This window comes from Cydia amplana, chromosome 13, assembly GCF_948474715.1.
Source record: "Cydia amplana chromosome 13, ilCydAmpl1.1, whole genome shotgun sequence".
Taxonomy (NCBI): Eukaryota; Metazoa; Arthropoda; class Insecta; order Lepidoptera; family Tortricidae; genus Cydia; species Cydia amplana.
In genome coordinates, this window is record NC_086081.1 from 11,071,530 (window position 1) to 11,089,084 (window position 17,555).

At 39.2% G+C, this 17,555-nt stretch overlaps 1 protein-coding gene across 1 annotated transcript in view; it reads right to left on the minus strand.

Moving 5' to 3' along the window:
• Positions 1-17,555, minus strand: part of LOC134653715 (uncharacterized) — a 313,013-nt gene that overhangs the window by 230,758 nt on the left and 64,700 nt on the right. The window contains exons 2-3 of the mRNA XM_063509108.1: positions 4,613-7,378; positions 879-978 (exon numbers count right to left, since the gene is read on the minus strand). Of these exons, the coding sequence (XP_063365178.1) occupies positions 879-978; positions 4,613-7,318 (2,806 nt within the window). The 5' untranslated portion in view covers positions 7,319-7,378. The remainder of the gene's footprint in view (positions 1-878; positions 979-4,612; positions 7,379-17,555) is intronic.

Sequence of the window (17,555 nt, forward strand, 5' to 3'; positions counted from 1 at the left end):
CCGTGGTAATATCAGAATTGTTGATACATGTATACCTACAATACTTTACAAAGCTGTAGACAAGGTTACAATGATTAGAGACGTGCGAATTGAACAGCGTCCGTAGCCGGCAGTTAAACAGCCAAGAGTTTTTATTTTAACACAAGCATTTGTGTTAAGAGCTCATAGGAAATATCTCACTCAGAAGTTACCGATAAAAACAGAGTTAAGAATTCTGTTTAAGTAAAACTTTGAAAGGAATGTTTAGCGGACTTATTAATTCTCGACGTAATGTTACGTTGAATGAATAGAGAGCTTTCATTCAAAAATTGATGAATAAAGCGACTTTCAGTAACGTAACGAAATGAATGGCTGTTGGTAGGTATTAGGTATCTGATAAAATAAGAAGTAGAATCATTATCGACAGCCGATTCTATTACTCTCTGTCTCTCTTTTTATACACCATTGGGTACAATCCCTAGTCACTCTCATCCAGCTGTTTCCTTCCGATCATCTTAGCCATTCTTATCCCTAGTTCGAGAATGTTTCTAAGTCTACTTGAGTAAATATGTATCTTAAATAAATCTATATCAGAGCGTTTTTGTCCAACTCTTTTTTAAATCGATATTTTGATGATATTTTCGCCGTCTGTTAGACGTCCCTGGCTATTACCAAGCCACCCGATATAACATTAAATGCATACACATCGTCAAAAATATGTCCAAAGGAATTGGGCAATTGAAAGTATTGAAACGCGATATTTACTCAAATACGACTCGCCTATTGCCACTTCGGCTTGGAAATCCGATGGGTTACGTCTATGAATAAGAGCTTAGTACCTACATCAAGTTGAATGAATTTGAATGAAGGGTAAATAAATAGAATGTTTTGAATGTTACCTGGATGCGGATGAGTGTGGACGTGCTCGGCCGGAGGCTGCATGGACGACAGGGCTGAGAGGGGCGTGTAGCGGGACCCATCTTCACGGGAACAGCCCTCCTGGAATATCATACAGGATAAGAAAAATGTCATACATCAACATCACAAAACGGACTTATGTATATATTTTTTAAACAATGTGGGCAAAAAAATGGGACTTTTATTCGACCGATAATATAATAGCACAGAAAGTACATATGGAACTTAAATTCAACCATCCATGGTAATTGTTTGTATCTGGGGGCAAAATTAAAGATATCTTATTGATACGGTTTTAACACCCCCTGGCACTGATTAAAATAACCGACTTGGTTTCACATTACACCTCAAAACTGTTTTGTATTAAAAGCGTTGCGAGACTTGCATGAGACCTTTTTACATGTAATGTTTTTGATGGGATCTTTTGTTTTACGAGAAGCTAGTCAGAGTCATGCGATATACCTACTTAGTTTATGTAAACATACCTACGTTGATGCATACAAATTCGTAGGAACGAAGTAGCATTCGCTTAAAAAGCGTTTTTAAATTAGGTACACGAAATAGTAAAAAGGCTTTACACAAACAGTTTGGAAAACAGCGCTGTCAATAGAATAGTTATGCTGAGTTCTTCCTTCCCAGGCATGTTATATGCCTCAAGAATTTTCTCATCGTCCCGCCGCAAACGGAAGTACGAGTAAAACGTAAATCGTTGTGTAATGTGGCAGTTAAGACGGAACGCTGTATTTTGCCCCGAGCCGCTAAAAGCGTCAATGTTAAGACTGTTAAGCAGCTATTTTCCACAACTTCATCCGCTCGGCAATTTGTTCGGTGGTCCCGTCAAGCACTTTTCGTTAATCCAGTATGTTCAAGACAAGTCTGAACATAGCTTATAAAATATTGTATGTTTAACTTTAGCACAGAATAAATAATAGTACTAAGTACAGAAGACTCACTCTCTAACAAAACGCGTCTGTTACGATGCACAGATAGGGCCGCTAGGTGGCGACAGCGCCACGCGGCTTATGGCTTTCCCCAAAATTGGGGCCGAACGGATGTACTTTTAGCTATAGTTTGTAGCTTTCTAATAGAGCCCGATGGGTAATCCTATTGTCTATTGTTAAGTAAAACCACTCGTGCCACGTGCCACAACCACCTGCATAAAAAATCGCTCGTTCACTTTACCCAGGTGATTGAATTACAACTCCTATGGAAATTGCAATAAGATTCAAAATGAACTAATGGATAAATATTTTGTTACGATGTGTGCGGTCAGACTTCGGTTACTGAGTGCCGGCGAGTCGAACGCTACAGAACCAGTTTAAAATGTGTCATCGAGATGCGTAACAAAGGCGCGTTATCGGAGAGCGCACCTACACTGGTTTTTTGAGCGTTGGACTAGCCCGCGCTCAGGTGCCAAGTAGAATAATGAAGACCTTTTTTTGCAGGTAAGTAGCACGTGCGGTTTTACTGAACAATAGACAATAGGAGAAGCCTTCGGGCTCTACTAGAAAGCTACAAACTATACCTGTAGCAAAGCAACGAAATCGCGGAGTGAGACACGCCTGACTTTAGTGTTAATAGGTATTTGTTGCTTGCAACATTTTAGAATAAGTTTGTCTATGGCGCCCTGTCAGCGCTCTCTTCATTCTGTGCACAGACTTGTCATTTTCGCGCTCGCGCTTGACAGACAGCTGAAGTGTGCGAAAGGGAAGCCATCACGTATATGAACATCGCATGAGTGCGAAAGAGTCAGACTACAAATGAGAAAACGTGACCATTTTTGAGTTTGACGACGGCCGCGGACGGCCAAGAGCGTATCGCCGTAATTTTCAATTTGAAAAATATACACAAATTCGGAAGAAAACTATTTGATAAAGTAATACAATGAAGATAGTGTCTTGTAGTGTACCGGATTTCAGTGTCACGGGGCCAAATAAACCTAGCAAATACTTATTTCAGAGGAATAATGATATTCCGAGCGAAATTTTGTTAACGATATTTTGTCAAATTAACAGCATAAAAAGTGTAAGAATACAGTTGATTATAAGTTTTTCTTCCTTTGTGTGCTAATATTTTATCATATTACTCAATAATTTAAAATATTTTGTGTAAAAACATAAACTGTTACTTTACGCTAGGGCTTGACAAAATGTTCAGATGACAGTATCGATAACTTGTCGGTATATTAATAGCTATGTAATCATTTCTTCACAAGACATAATTAAGATATTAACCTTTATAACCGACTTCAAATAATAACGATTGTTATACCTTTTTGAAGGTGCAGATGTTTAGCAGTAAATTTAAACTTCACTTTCCAACACAGTAAGAGTTAGACCAGCCATTCTCAAAGTGTGTTCCGCGGAACCCTAGGGTTCCGCGACACCCCTGCAGGGGTTCCGCAAGAATTTAGAATAATAAAATAAGCATAATTATTGTGCTTATTAATAAAAAAATACACTTCTAAAAACTATTGTTATATTGTAGGGTTCCATCAAGTATTTCGCTTTCCAAAAGGGTTCCGTCAAAAAAAAAGATTGAGAACCGCTGAGTTAGACTAAGATAAGGCTGTAACGATTTTGATAGCACACGCAGTGCATGTGTTATTTTATACATCATAATGTCGTAGAATTTTAACGTTTAAAATAACACATTTGAAAAAGTAGTCGATAAAGCAATCAAACACCGACAGATTATTAATATGTTGTAACATGACATCACTATTTTTGATCTCACATAGACAATTTACGCACACACTTGCATTTCATGTTTGGTCGCACTTTTGAAGATTGACAGTTGTTCTTGTCTATTCTAATTCTATGATTCTGTGCCATAACTGATGTAGTAGCTTTTATAATCAACTTTTATTGAAAGCTAATTTTAAAAGTTACTACATCAGATATGGCACAGAATGAAGAGAGCGCTGACAGGGCGCCATTAGACAAACTTATCCTAAAATGTTGCAAGCAACAAATACCTATTAACACTAAAGTTAAACATACAATATTTTATAAGCTATGTTCAGACTTGTCCTGAACACAGTAAATAGTACTATAAATTACAATTAAATCTAATAATTTTGATTAATGTTTGCTTTCATTTGTCTAACTTTTAATCTTTAACGGTAACTTGTTGCGTTGTAAAGAAAAAAAACACGCGTTAGGTCGTATAAAAGTACTATCAGTAGTACTAGTAGTAAAGATTAATTAAAACGCTTGGATTGAAAATTAATTGCATAACGGCAGTTAACTAAGAAGCTAAATTTATCAGTGAGGATCCTTGACGCTCTTGAGTGTTTAACATTACGTTAATAAGGTTTAACGCGTCGAACGATATAATCTGCGTCGAGGGTAGAAATACGGTTGCTCCTTTCACGCGTAAATTTCACTTCAATTGATTACGTCTTTCCACTCGAAATTCATCGTTTACAGGATACACAAAAGGTTTACTTTCCCGCGTACACTGGGTGCGTAAGCGATGACGGATATGGTGTATAGGGATGAGGTCCCGAGGCGTGTTAACATAGAACTTATTTCATTACCGGGTATTAATGAGAGCCGAGGCGCCCGCGGGCGAGCTATCCTTATTTACATGCTCCGATTTCCTGACTTTTAGCCGATAGTTGATCTTTATTTGCATTCTGATGGCAAGCCAAGACCAACTATACAAGCGGGTTGGAAGTTTGGTGAAAGTTTTAACTACATATTTCGCTTACCTTGTCGCAATTTGCAGTTGCCGTTGTCTGGGTGTGACTGGTTGAGGATATACGATATTGCATCCCAGAAACGGTACAGAAGCCTTCGTGATGGTGTGTCGAATAAACTCCGGTGATTGTGACGTCAGTATCTTGGTTCACAATCACTTCGACCTTTTGCTTCCTATCCTTTGTTGTTATATCATCTTTTTCCTTTTTAGTTTCTTCGTTTTTTGCTTCCGGCTTAACGCCGGAACTTACCCCGTTTTTTGGCTTCTGAGAAAAAGACTCATCGCTACAAGAATCCGACGTTGTGTCGTCCTTGCTAGATTTAGGTGATCGTTTTTCGTAACTGGCTGCCAGTATAGCGGTTGCATTTAGACTCGCCATTCTTTTTTGTACAACCATATCTTTTAGATCCATCACGACTTCGTTTCGGTTTCGTTTCTTTTTTACAGGCACTCCAGCAGTTTTCTTCATTTTGGCCGGAGGTTTATCTGTATCAGATTTGCTTGGTGAAGCTTTAGGAGTGGATTTCTTCTTGTCAACATTGACAGTTTTCTTTTTAGATTCCAATTCACTGTCTTCGCTTGAAGAGGTTGACGATTTGGGATCCCAATATTTTCCAGCGCTTCTTATTCCAGGCACTCCCCGTAAAGATCGTTGGACTGGTGGATTATCATCGGAGCTCTCTGAACTATCTTCCTTTTTATTGTCTTTCTTACTGTCGTAATCAGATTCAGATGTGGTCTCTCCCTGATTCATCTCTTTTGGTTTCGTTTCTTTCTTTTTGCTTGTTGTGGCTTTAGATGTACTAGGTAGCACAGGCCTGTCAATTGTTTTCATAAGACCTAACTCCATATGTGTTCTGCTTTCATTTTCGTAGAGACAGTGTACTTTAGCAATGGCGTTAAGTGAAGCCATTCTGTGCTTTTTAGGCCCCGACCACATAGATAATAGTTTTAGTCTCCTTTTACTTGGTTTTTCGCCTCCATGTAAAATGGAGTCATCTTTTAGATCAATGAGAGAATCTTTCGAAAGTTCTTTTAATTCCTTGGAAGTATTTTTCTTAGCCCCGTCAGTGATGCGTTTATATTTCTTAGCTTTAGTTTTCTTGCTTTTAGGTGAATCCGAACCAGAGGAGTCTTTTGAGTCATGATCATCGTTTGATTCGCTGTGACTTTCATCCGATGATGTATAATGGAATGATTTTGTGTTAAGAGCAAATTTAGATGTATCTATATCTTCATCTGATAGGCTACTTTTCTTATTTGACTTTTTCACTTTAGAAGTTGTTTTCTTAGTTGGTGGGGATGTTTTAGGAGCTTTTTCTTTGTCACTCTTATTAGTTACAGGCTCCTGATCAAGAAATTTAATTGGACTGAATGGTTTTCCTGTGATACTGGATTTACGTGCCACCATTTTGTAAGACTTACTGACTATTGGTTTTTCCTCTATTTCTTTGTCTATACTATCAACTGTAGATACAGTTAAGCTTGAGGTTGCATCAATTTGAACAGAATTTAGCTCTTCAGTACCTTTCTTGGCCTTCAACTGTTTGACAACTTCTTCGATAGGGCGATGGGGCGAGTACTTCTTTTTCTCTAATTCTTTTTTATCAATAATAGTTCCTTTTACTCTAGCAATCGGACGAACTCGACCTACGTTCTTATTTACAGGACTTCGGAAGCCTGACAATATACTTTTCGGGGAATCAACTTTTTCGGTAAATGTATAGACATCAATTTCGGGACCTGGCGTCACCAAAGTATTTAAGACGCTCTTTTCCTTAGTGTTATCGTCTGTCTTTGTTTCGCACTTCATTGACAAAAATCTTTCAGAAACGCTAAGGCTGCCTTTAGAGTTTTTAAAGCATTTGACATCAATATCAACCGTTCGTGGCGGTCGACTGGAAGTGAAAAATTTAGGGGGCCTTTCGACTTCAATTTTAGGTGATGTTTCAGTCGAATTCAACGCAGAGGGTTTCGGAAAAGTACTCGCTAAGCCACTATTATTGAAACATTCTTTATCCTCAGGTTTTTCATCGTAGGGGTTATCAACCTCATTTTTAGAATCGGAAATAATCTCCTGACTGTTTTCCCCATATTCCTTACTTTTAGTTTCTTGAGATATCATTTCGTGCTTTTTATCATCCTTATCTGAACTTTCGAGTTTAGTTGCAGGTGGAGTTTTCTTTTTTTGTATTCCACTAGATTTCTTTAAAAGCACTTTTGCTTTAGCAACTTTCGATGTTAGCTTTTTGGGTAAAGTAGAATTAATTTTGTACTTAATATTATCATTGTCATCCCCCTGTGTTGTCGTTATCAATTTTGATTTTGGTGGGGATTTGGATTTTTTAGGACATTTTTTTGCCAAAATTTTCTTTATAGTAGCTGTCCCTTTTGGCGACTCCTTTTTATCCTTGGAATCCTTTTTTGTCTTTTTAGTGGGCGAATCACTACGCGATGAAGTAGCTTTTGATGTTCCCGCTTTTGCTGAATCAGAGCTATCACTTTTATCTGAATTAGAAGATTCATCCTCATCTTTCTGGTGGATAGCATCTTGTAATGTCTTTTTAGCGTTTCTCGAAATGGTTTTATTCGCCAAATTTTTTCCCTTTTTGGGTATCACGAGTTTTTTCTTGACTTGTTTAGTATTGGATCGTGCCTTGAAAGCTGTTTTGCTCACAACCCCCTTCTTCAAAGTTTTTGATGCCTGTGACCGCATTTTCCGATGGGGTCAGATAATTTTTGTCGTCATTGACGGCCCGATGATGAAGTTCACATCCTAGAACAAAAGAAAACCCAGATAAGTAAAATATAAATATTTAACAGTTAAATTACATATGAAGATTCAATTTGATGGTATTATTCCACACCCGCTGAGCTGGAGAAATATATTCTATTAACTGAGCGTCTATCAAAGGCTGCAATCGTCATTAGGGTAAAAAAACCTTTTGTTGTCGATTTTGCCCCACGACAGATGTTTGGAGGTATCAAAGGTGTTCTTAAACCCGTAGTTACAGTTACGCAAGCGTGAATAGCAATTCTGTTACAATGCCGCCGTATCCGCATAAAAAAAGGCAAGGATAATTTTTATATTAAGACAAAGATGAGAGGTAAAGGTACTTTGAATTAAAACGTAATAACATTTGGTTATATATAAGTATTTACATGTTTAATTTAAAGTCAATTTTATTGCAATAACAAAAGTAACGGATACGTTCTACCTTCAAAGAGATGTGGACGAGACTAAAAACTTTCTAGTAAGTACAACTAAAGTTTTTAAGCTAAAGAAAGACACCTGATGAGATGACTGAATTGGCTAATCGTAACATATATACGCACTGATGCAATAAATAACGCTAACAAGCGCACGCCACAAAAAAGATAAATGGGCTACGACCGAAATAATTCTTCTAAAAACAAACATCTGCCGATAAACATGTGCGCTCGATCATATCAAAATGTTCACCACACACGAACAACCGTTTTTGTGTGTCCGACAGACGGATTACACACTGAAATAAGACAAGGGTGTATCTGCCATTGAAATCTTAACAACCTTACACCCTTGTAGTCGGTGCGGCAGAATTATACCTGCCACGCGCTATAGTCATTAGCTGCAAAAAAATGTATCTTATCATCTGCCATGTGCTTACAAATTTAGGACCATTAGACACAAGTTAGGTGCTTTAGTCACGCCTAAACATGCATTTCTGCATCTGATATGTTTGTACATAAATTTGAGTGAATTTCGTGGTCTTAAAAACTGGATTTAATGCCTTTTTTTAGCTGTTCTTAATAACTATTACAAAGCCATGGAAATCGCCGCGAGCGCGGACTTCTGCCCGAATATAAATGATAATTGATTTCTAATAGTTTATGTACTTCAAATAATACTATAATTGTAACAGGACTGTGTTTTTTACTTATTAGTAAAATAACATGCAGAATTGAACAATGTATTTTTTACCACATACGAGTGAGTACACGTTGCTCTTTCTCATCATAATGGCCTTATGTTTGCTACCGTAACTGGTTACATGGACCAAGCAATAAAACGTCAAACCTCATTGTTTACGCAACAGTATTAATAAGATGAAGATGTCTAGAAGGAAATAAAAAGGAAGACCATAAAAAAGCAATACCCAGTTTGGATACCAACGCAGCGCAGGTCCGCAAGCGATGCCCGAACTATTCCAATAAAAGTTTTAAACGCTTCCCCGGCCTTTTCACGGATGTTTAATATTTGTTCATGTAATACAAACAAATACAAATTATGACAGAGTTTGTAACCCACCTTGAAATAGCTGCAGTACTCCCACGGGGATAATTAGATAATTATAATCACCCCCCGGTTCGGAACAAATGGACTGTCACAAGTGGTTCCTAAGTTAGACCATAGATAGACCAATTAAGTTAAGTCCCCGTGTACTTGTACCTACAAGTATCGGTACAAATTAAATTCGAGTTTTCAAAATCTAATAAAAGATAGCTCCAAATTAGAAAGCGCAAAACTTGCCCTTGGAAAATAGAGAGACGCGACGTATCCAGTGACGTTACAAAATATAGGTATGATGAAATTGATGACTCCATCACCTTCACTGAGCTGAAAGCCCACAAAGATTCTTGTTTTTCCGTACATATCATTGCATGACTTTGACTACTGTAAACCAATTTAATTTATAACTAGTCTTTTGAGTACCTAGTTAAACATTCATTTACCTACTGTTCGATGTACTCCTCAATTAAGCTCTTCTGATGAACAATGAAGGAACTTCAGGATAGTACTAATCTTCTTTTATTTTCTTAACAACTAGATATACATGTAATCGTTTAGGTTTTTTGGAAAATCTATACAAGATATGTGCAGCCGCTTCGGCTGTACGGTGCAGTCTGAATGTAGATACGCGGAACGGGGAGCCGTGACGTATGTGTGTGACGTCATGTGTCGTCAACTGGTCTTCGGCCGAGTAGGTACTTATGTTGCGCCAACACCTACTACAAACATTTACGATACCATCGTGCAGCTTTATTGCACGTTCCATTCAACTTAACTCGGCAATTGCTTAACTTACTACTACTACTAGGTAGTACTACTAATATTATTTTAACCATTGCAATCCTATTGAATTTCAAAGTCCGTTTGTATTAATAGATTCATTAGGCATGTAGCAAGTTTATACCGGTAGCAGTTGTTTGCTCAAAATATGAACATTGCATCGGACTGCGCTGCGCTCAAATTCGGCCGCACTTTAATTAAATGCAACTGATTTAATTGTGCTCAAGCGAAAATGAATTCAAAGTTATACGTCGAAAATAACACTTGACGACGATAATTGTCCCAGCTGCTGTATCGTAAATAAAAGAGGAAACACTATAAATTATTTAATGAAAGGTTAAATGAAAGAAGATTAAAGCGAGCGCTTTATTGCAAAAAACTGAAGCAACTAACGTGATACTTTCAGTTTCGAGATTAAAATTTAGCGAGGCGCCAACTTAACGATTAAAAATACGAGTAGTTGCCTCGGCAAAAAGTTGGAGAATAATGAGCAATCCTAAGTAATGAAACGATGAGACCGGCTTTTGCAGAGTTAATCTAATAAAGGAGTAAGCAAGCGGTGGTATTGTTTGTGGGACCTTTATTGCGGGCTGGAGTGAACTGCCGGTGCCGTGCCGCCGAGCTTCTGTTGATTGTTTAGTTTTTTGCTACAAAGTTAAGTAGGTAGTAGGTAGTAGATAGTTGAGAATAATGAGGATAATTGACTAGGCACTAAAGAGGTCTAATAAAAATCATTATTTTATGTATTGTGGGAGTTTCTTATAAGAATGATTATCTAATAAGTTTATTTGTATAAATATGTCAACAATAGAAATTAACAAATACGTTACGGAAGGCACTTTGCAAAAATATAAATGGAACAGTAAGAGAAAACGAATGTAATAAGATAGTTACGCACATGACGTGTCAGTCCAATAGAAAAATTAAAATAGCAAATCATTAAAGTTTCATCGCTGCGTTTTCTAACGCATTATAATAACGAAGTGTGTATTGTTTTAAAAATCACGAGGACGGTATTCGAGAGAAAATACTTATAAACGGTGATGAAACTTTAATTATTTGCTATTTAAAATTTTCTATTTATTTAACTTACATTCACGGCTCAAACTTACCTGAGAATTAGAGAACCTAAGCAGCTACAAATTCGCTGCATAAGTTAGTAAACCTCGAAGAAAACTTCGAATATTTCGTCCAAAATATTTCGGGTTCAAAAACGGAGCATCAAATCCGACCCGATAGCCCTTTAATAGTGTGCGAGATGATTTACAATGTCATCAGCATACTGAAGCGCTCAGAATACATTTTCGCGCCTTCGCGGAGATCGCGGCGGGGCGCGGCGCCGGGGGCGGGGGCTATCGATCCGCCGAGCCGGAGCCTCAGACCTCAGATTCACTTTTACGCCACTTGCGCGTCAATTACGGTAATTCTGATAAGAACTGCCAAGTGCCGGTGCACTAATGTAGCTAAAATAAATATTATGGCGTTTTATCGATCTGAGGCGTGTTTGCTAATAGTAGTTTATGCAACAGTGATATAATAAGGGTTCTTAAAATTCAAGGGTCGAAGTTACAAAACGAGACGTAGTCGAGTTTTGTAAAAAAAGACCCGAGAATTTTAAGAACCAATTATGAGCTGTTGCATACATTACTTTTTCTATGACAGCTGCAGCAAAAAAAAAAAAAAGAGTTATTATTAAAAAAAAGAGTTATTATTAAAAAAAAGAGTTATTATTTAAAAAAAATTGAGTTATTATTTAAAAAAAAAAAGAGTTATTATTGTAAATGAAAACATACCTCTTTCAATCAAGATGATCGGAACTTGTATCTTTAAAAAAAATAAAGCAGTTGTATTATACTCATAAGATGACTGCTAGCAGTCATCTTATGAGCCTATAGACAAATCATTCAAATGACATTGCTTTAGATATCACTGTCAGTCATTGAATTGACACATTTCAGTGCTGGAGTAGAAAAAAGTATTTTATCGGTTATGTTTTGTTTTATTGGCGTCTGTACGCAGTTTCTCTTTGTCATTATTATGTTTGTTATTTCTTGTTTCGCAAGTCTTTCATTGTTTTAGCATATCGTTAGTTGATCTACCCAAAAAACTACATGTACGCATGTATGTATGATTTGATTGCTCATAGGTACTTATGTTTTAATGGCACTACCTATAAATTGTACAATCTCAATATATATTTAAAGATAACTTTGCCTCTATCGTTCGAATATGCAAGAGCGATAGAGAGGCAGATAGCAAAATTTCGATGTTCGCGGTTGACCTTCAGCACAGACAAGAGTCCTCTAGAGTCTAGACTGAGCATAGTAGCGCTACCCCCTCTGCCACAAATATACATTACGGTACCTAGTTTTACTCCATCTTCGAGTCAAAGTGTCTTTGTGTGACGTCCGTGTCTTTGAACGGACTAATCACGGCACGGGACTCGCTCACCTCGTCCCCCGCACCCTATATTTTTGGCAGCATCGGTTTCATGAAATAATTGCTCTAAACTCCGTCTAGAGGATTCCTAGTCTATGGCCTTCAGGCACCGTGGCTACGGTCTAAGATCAAGTTGCACTGGTCCAAACCAATGGAAAACTACTCTCAGGGCTAGATTATATTGACCCTGCACTTTATGATCACGGCTCGAGAATATAATGGTATAATTTCGCGAAATATTCCGGAACTTTGCCCCTGGTTGGCTGGTGGAAAAACTGGAAAAGACCAGTTTTGTTAGTTGGATTTAATGATATGCCCGTCAAAAACATCAAAACCTTAAAATAATATCTTGATCATTAAAAAAAATATACAGGGTGCTTCCTGTAACAGGAGCAATAAATTAAACTAAAGGCTGTACTCCTCAAACTGACCAACATTTGTTCAGCAACTTTTAAAAATTATGAATCCTTTAGACTTCCACTTTTTCATACAAAATAAATATTGCCTTCAATGTACGCTGACATCAGTGTGTTTGGTTTGACGTTGCTTGTCACGCTTTAAACAAAAAAATTTGCAATACATTGCGTCTTAGAATAAACCTTAAAGTGTAATAAAAATCAAAACATGAGTTATTTTCAAAAGTTGCTGAACAAATGTTGGTCAGTTTGAGGAGCCTACAGTTTAATTTATTGCTCCTGTTACAGGAAGCACCCTGTATAAAGAAGAAAATTAGTGAGCCCTTGTTGTTCGAATTGAATGTTTAACTACCGCATGTATTATTGTTACTAAGTACTGAATAATAAAGAAAGTATATAACGAGTTTAGATTTTTGTTTGCTTTTAAAAAGGATTGTGATGATATGCATCACTCGTATTTTACTTTTGCAAAAACAAAAAGAGAATTCTGTCTCCATTGTTATCCACCTGACAACGAGAAAAGCTTTCACGTGAAAAGTCATTAAGCTATGAAGATAAGGTTCAATTTCGCCTGTATCTGCTACTATAGTGCTAATTGGATGAGAATTAGCCCGCTCCCGCTGGTACGGCTAACTGACTTAACGTCCAGAAGATTCGCATCCGGATAATCTAATGTTAAATAAAATAATCATTTATTTACAAACAAGATATATACAGTGGTATTAATAAAATAAATTAAAAACTGGCCAAGTACGAGTCGGGCTTGCGCACGGAGGGTTCCGCACCATCAACAAAAAATAGAGCAAAACAAGCATAAAAACCCACCCATCTAAGTACTGAACCCCGCCCGACGTTGCTTAACTTCGGTCAAAAATCACGTTTGTTGTAAGGGAGCCCCACTTAAATCTTTATTTTATTCTGTTTTTAGTATTTGTTGTTATAGCGGCAACCGAAATACATCATCTGTGAAAATTTCAACTGTCTAGCTATCACGGCTCGTGTGAGACACAGCCTGGTGACAGACGGACGGACGGACGGACAGCGGAGTCTTAGTAATAGGGTCCCGTTTTTACCCTTTGGGTACGGAACCCTAAAAACTAGCTTAAATCTAAAATAGGCCCTTGAGACATTGTACCAAGGATGCTGGCGACATTTCCTCGCTGTATCGCAATGCTGATACGTTGTGCGAGGTAGCCGCCAGCTCTTCGGTCACCAGTTAATGTTAAATTGTATATGGGATTTTTTCTGGTACATGTAATGTACGCAATGCCTATCGAGCATGGGTTGGGTAAAGGTAATTATTTATGAGTGTAGTTCACACTGAATCAAATATTTATCAGTGGCCGCTTTTGTTTACAGAATTGTTCTCAATTACCTACATCCTCAATAGGTACCTATGTAGTAAATTCCACTAACGCAGAAGTTACTTACATGTGCTTTTTCGTTGATATTATTTATTTACGTCGTGTGTAGGTCACTGTTAGCGATATATGTACAAGTACATTATATGTCCGTCAGGTCTGACTGACCAGACGCAGCTATAGGTACCTTATATTATAAGGTATAAGGCTTATACCCGCGATGCATTGCCACAGACGCAGCTATAGGTACCTTCTATTATAAGGTATAAGATAAGATAAGGTATAAGGCTTATACCCGCAATGCATTGTCAGGTGTGTCCGCCAGACGAGACGGTCTCATTACTCTCATTTGTGCATATCCTTATAATGGCCAACACAACGTTAAAAGAGGCCGGTATAAATCCCTCCGGTCTGTCTTTTATGTAAATTAATTAATTCGTTGGTAATGTTACAGTTTATATTTTCCATCGATAATTTACCTAAGTATCTGTCTTAATCCGTTATTACTGCCTGACGTGTGTTGATGAGTCCGTATCCGTACCGGCTATTATTAATATCAATGGCATTATTGAAGGTGTAGTAGTTGTTTGTAATGATTGTTTTTATTTTAGAAGATATATTGGCGCTATTTTTTAAAATTAATAGCAGAGTTGTCCACCTTGCCCGCACTAACTCGAATTTTCTGAAGATTTATAGGTATAGGAGTTTTTTCCTTCACAATGGATGTAAAAAATGTTGAGCAAAATTAAATTATCATCGACTTGAAACGTTGAAAGATGTAGATAATATACGAAATATAATGCGTTTGTCCGGAACAGCTCATGGAATGCCCCTGAAGAGAAAAATTGCAACTACTTAGCGGTATTATTTGTTTACAAACGCCAATATTATGCTTAAGTGTCCGACTGTTGATCCGGTATCACGGACTGACGTGTATTAATGAATCCGCGCCGCCGATTATAAATATCGGTGTAACGGCGATAAAATATTATATCGGCGATTTGACGCCGATAACGGTGATTGGTGAGAATGGTTCAACGTCGTGTTTGTCAACGACACCGGATGGTTGAGCTTTTTAATCCGGAGGTAATTATATTGAGTTTATAGGTATTCGCGGGCTTGGTTTCCGCAACTCGACGTCATATTATTGCGCCTATTTTGCGTGATGGGTTGGCGGCCTATTCCTGCCAACCCAGCTCTACCAGGAAGCCTAGCAGACCCTTGACGTTGCCGACGACTTCTGGGAGCGACCCCGGTGAGCCGAGGTGTTGTGCCCGGTATTCTGCCACCCCTGGGCATTCGAGAATGACGTGGGCGGCTGTCTCCTCTGCCTCCATGCACGCCCTGCAGAGGGGGCTATCTGTAACACGTAGGGTTAGTAGGTGTTTGTTAAATGAGGCGTGGCCGGTTATGGCCCCAGCTATAAGCCGGAGCTGTGGTCTCTTCAGCTGTCGCAGCCTCCGTGACAGATTGGGGTTGAGTGTCGGGAGGGCTTCCTTCGCCTGCCTGCAGGTGCCTAGGTTAGACCAGTATTGTTGGTGTTTTACCTTGGTGTTATGACGCAGCATGTTCCGGAGCCAGGCAAATGGCAGAGGTATAATTGGCTCAGGTCCTGCCACCTTCAGTTCCGAGCCACCTCTCGCCAGGATGTCGGCTGCATCGTTACCTCGTGAGTTGCTGTGTCCTTTGATCCACTGCAGAGTTACGCCATTGGTGGTACATACCTCTGACAGAGCTTTGTGGCATTCGTAAATTAGCCCTGAAGTGAGAGTATAACTTTGTAGAGCTTGCAGTACTGATCGACTATCAGAGAGTATGCGGATGGGGTAGTCCAATACTTCCCTTGAGACGATTGCGTGTGCTGCCATTATGATGCCCATACATTCCGCCTGGAAGACTGTGTTATGGGCACCAAGTGGTGTTGAGATGTGTATGTTTAGGTCCTCTGAGAAAACCCCAGCGCCAGTGCCTGACCTTGTCTTTGATCCGTCCGTGAAGATTCTCAGCTCCCTTGGGTTGAGTCCTTCATGGGGTTCTTCATGTAATTGTATTTTGTATTTCTTGTCGAAGACGAACTGCTTGGGTATCCTGTCAGTCACCGCTTCTATGAGCGGTTCCTTACCTATGGCCTCGTAGAGGATTTCGGTGTGTGGCACCCTAGGCGGTCTCCAGAGATTAGATTTTTTAAGACGTACCGCCGCAGCTAGCGCTTCCTGTTGTATAAAGAGGTGCAGGCCCAGTAAGGCTTCCAGGGCCGCGGTTGGTGTTGTCCTCATGCAGCCCGTTGTCGCCATACAGGCCAGCCTCTGGAGTCGTTGTAGTTTAGCCTCAACTGTGGATAGTTTGGTGCGTGGCCACCATACTATCGCTCCGTAGCTTATTATTGGTCTTATAACTGCCTGGTAAAGCCATAGAGTTAGCCTGGGAGTTAATCCCCAGGTTCTACCCACCATTCTACGACATTGCCAGAACGCGACTGTAGCTTTTTCAATTTTGCCATTTAAGTGATTACTCCAATTTAGCTTGTTGTCAAGTATTACCCCTAAATACTTTACCTCTGCAGATAGTTGGAGTTCTGTATTGAACAGTTTGGGAAGGCGGTAGTTTCCCAAATTGCGTTTGTTGGTGAACATTACCAGCTCCGTCTTGTGGGGATTGACTGTGAGTTCGTTGTTGATGCACCAGCGCTCCACGATGGCTAGTGCAGAGCGAGTAACGTCGCATACCGTACCTGTGTGGTTGCCGCTCGTTAGTATCACTATATCGTCAGCATAGCCGATTGTGTAGTAGTGATTGTTGTTTAGTGCCGTGATTAGGTCGTTCACTACTAGGTTCCATAGAAGTGGCGATAGAACGCCCCCTTGGGGGCATCCCTTTGCCACTGATGCCTGCTGTGTCTCGCCTGTCCCAAGTTTTATGACCCTCTGGCTCAACATGTTGTTTATCCACTGGGTCATAACTGTATTCGCTCCATGTCTTACCAGTGCTGCTGCAATGCTGCTGAACCTAGTCCTGTCGAAGGCCTCTTCTATATCTATAAAGGTTCCTAAGCACATGGACCTGCTTTTAATCGCCACCTCAATTTTGCTTACCACTGCATGTAGTGCCGATTCTGTAGACTTGCCAGGGCTGTAGGCATGTTGGTTGGGATGTAGGGGCACGTTACTCAGCACCCTCTCCCTCAGATACCTGTCGCACAACCTCTCCAAGGTTTTAAGCATGAAGGAGGTCAGGCTGATGGGCCTGAAGGATTTGGGATCCGAGTAGTCGCTTTTACCTGGTTTCGGTATGAAGATGACTTTGACCTCTCTCCACCGCTTTGGCACGTACCTGTGAGCCAGACAGGCGCGCAGAACGGTGGTCAGCTTCAGAGTGAGATGCCTACCGCCCCATTTTAGAAGCGCAGGGAAGATCCCATCCATTCCTGGAGATTTGAAGGAGTCAAAGCTGTTTATGGCCCATTGCGTGCGCTGTGGGCTTATATTGAGTTTAAAGTGTTATGTGAATTGAAAAAAATCTTAAATACCTATGAATTAAATTATGTAAGACAGTTTTTTAGTTTTGAATTATTTGCAGGCGCTACTTAATTATTTATTAAGATTCCGAAGCAAAATACAGAATAGGTACTTTTAAGTTTAATAATATACCCCCGTTATTTTATTAGTTTATACCTAATTATACCTC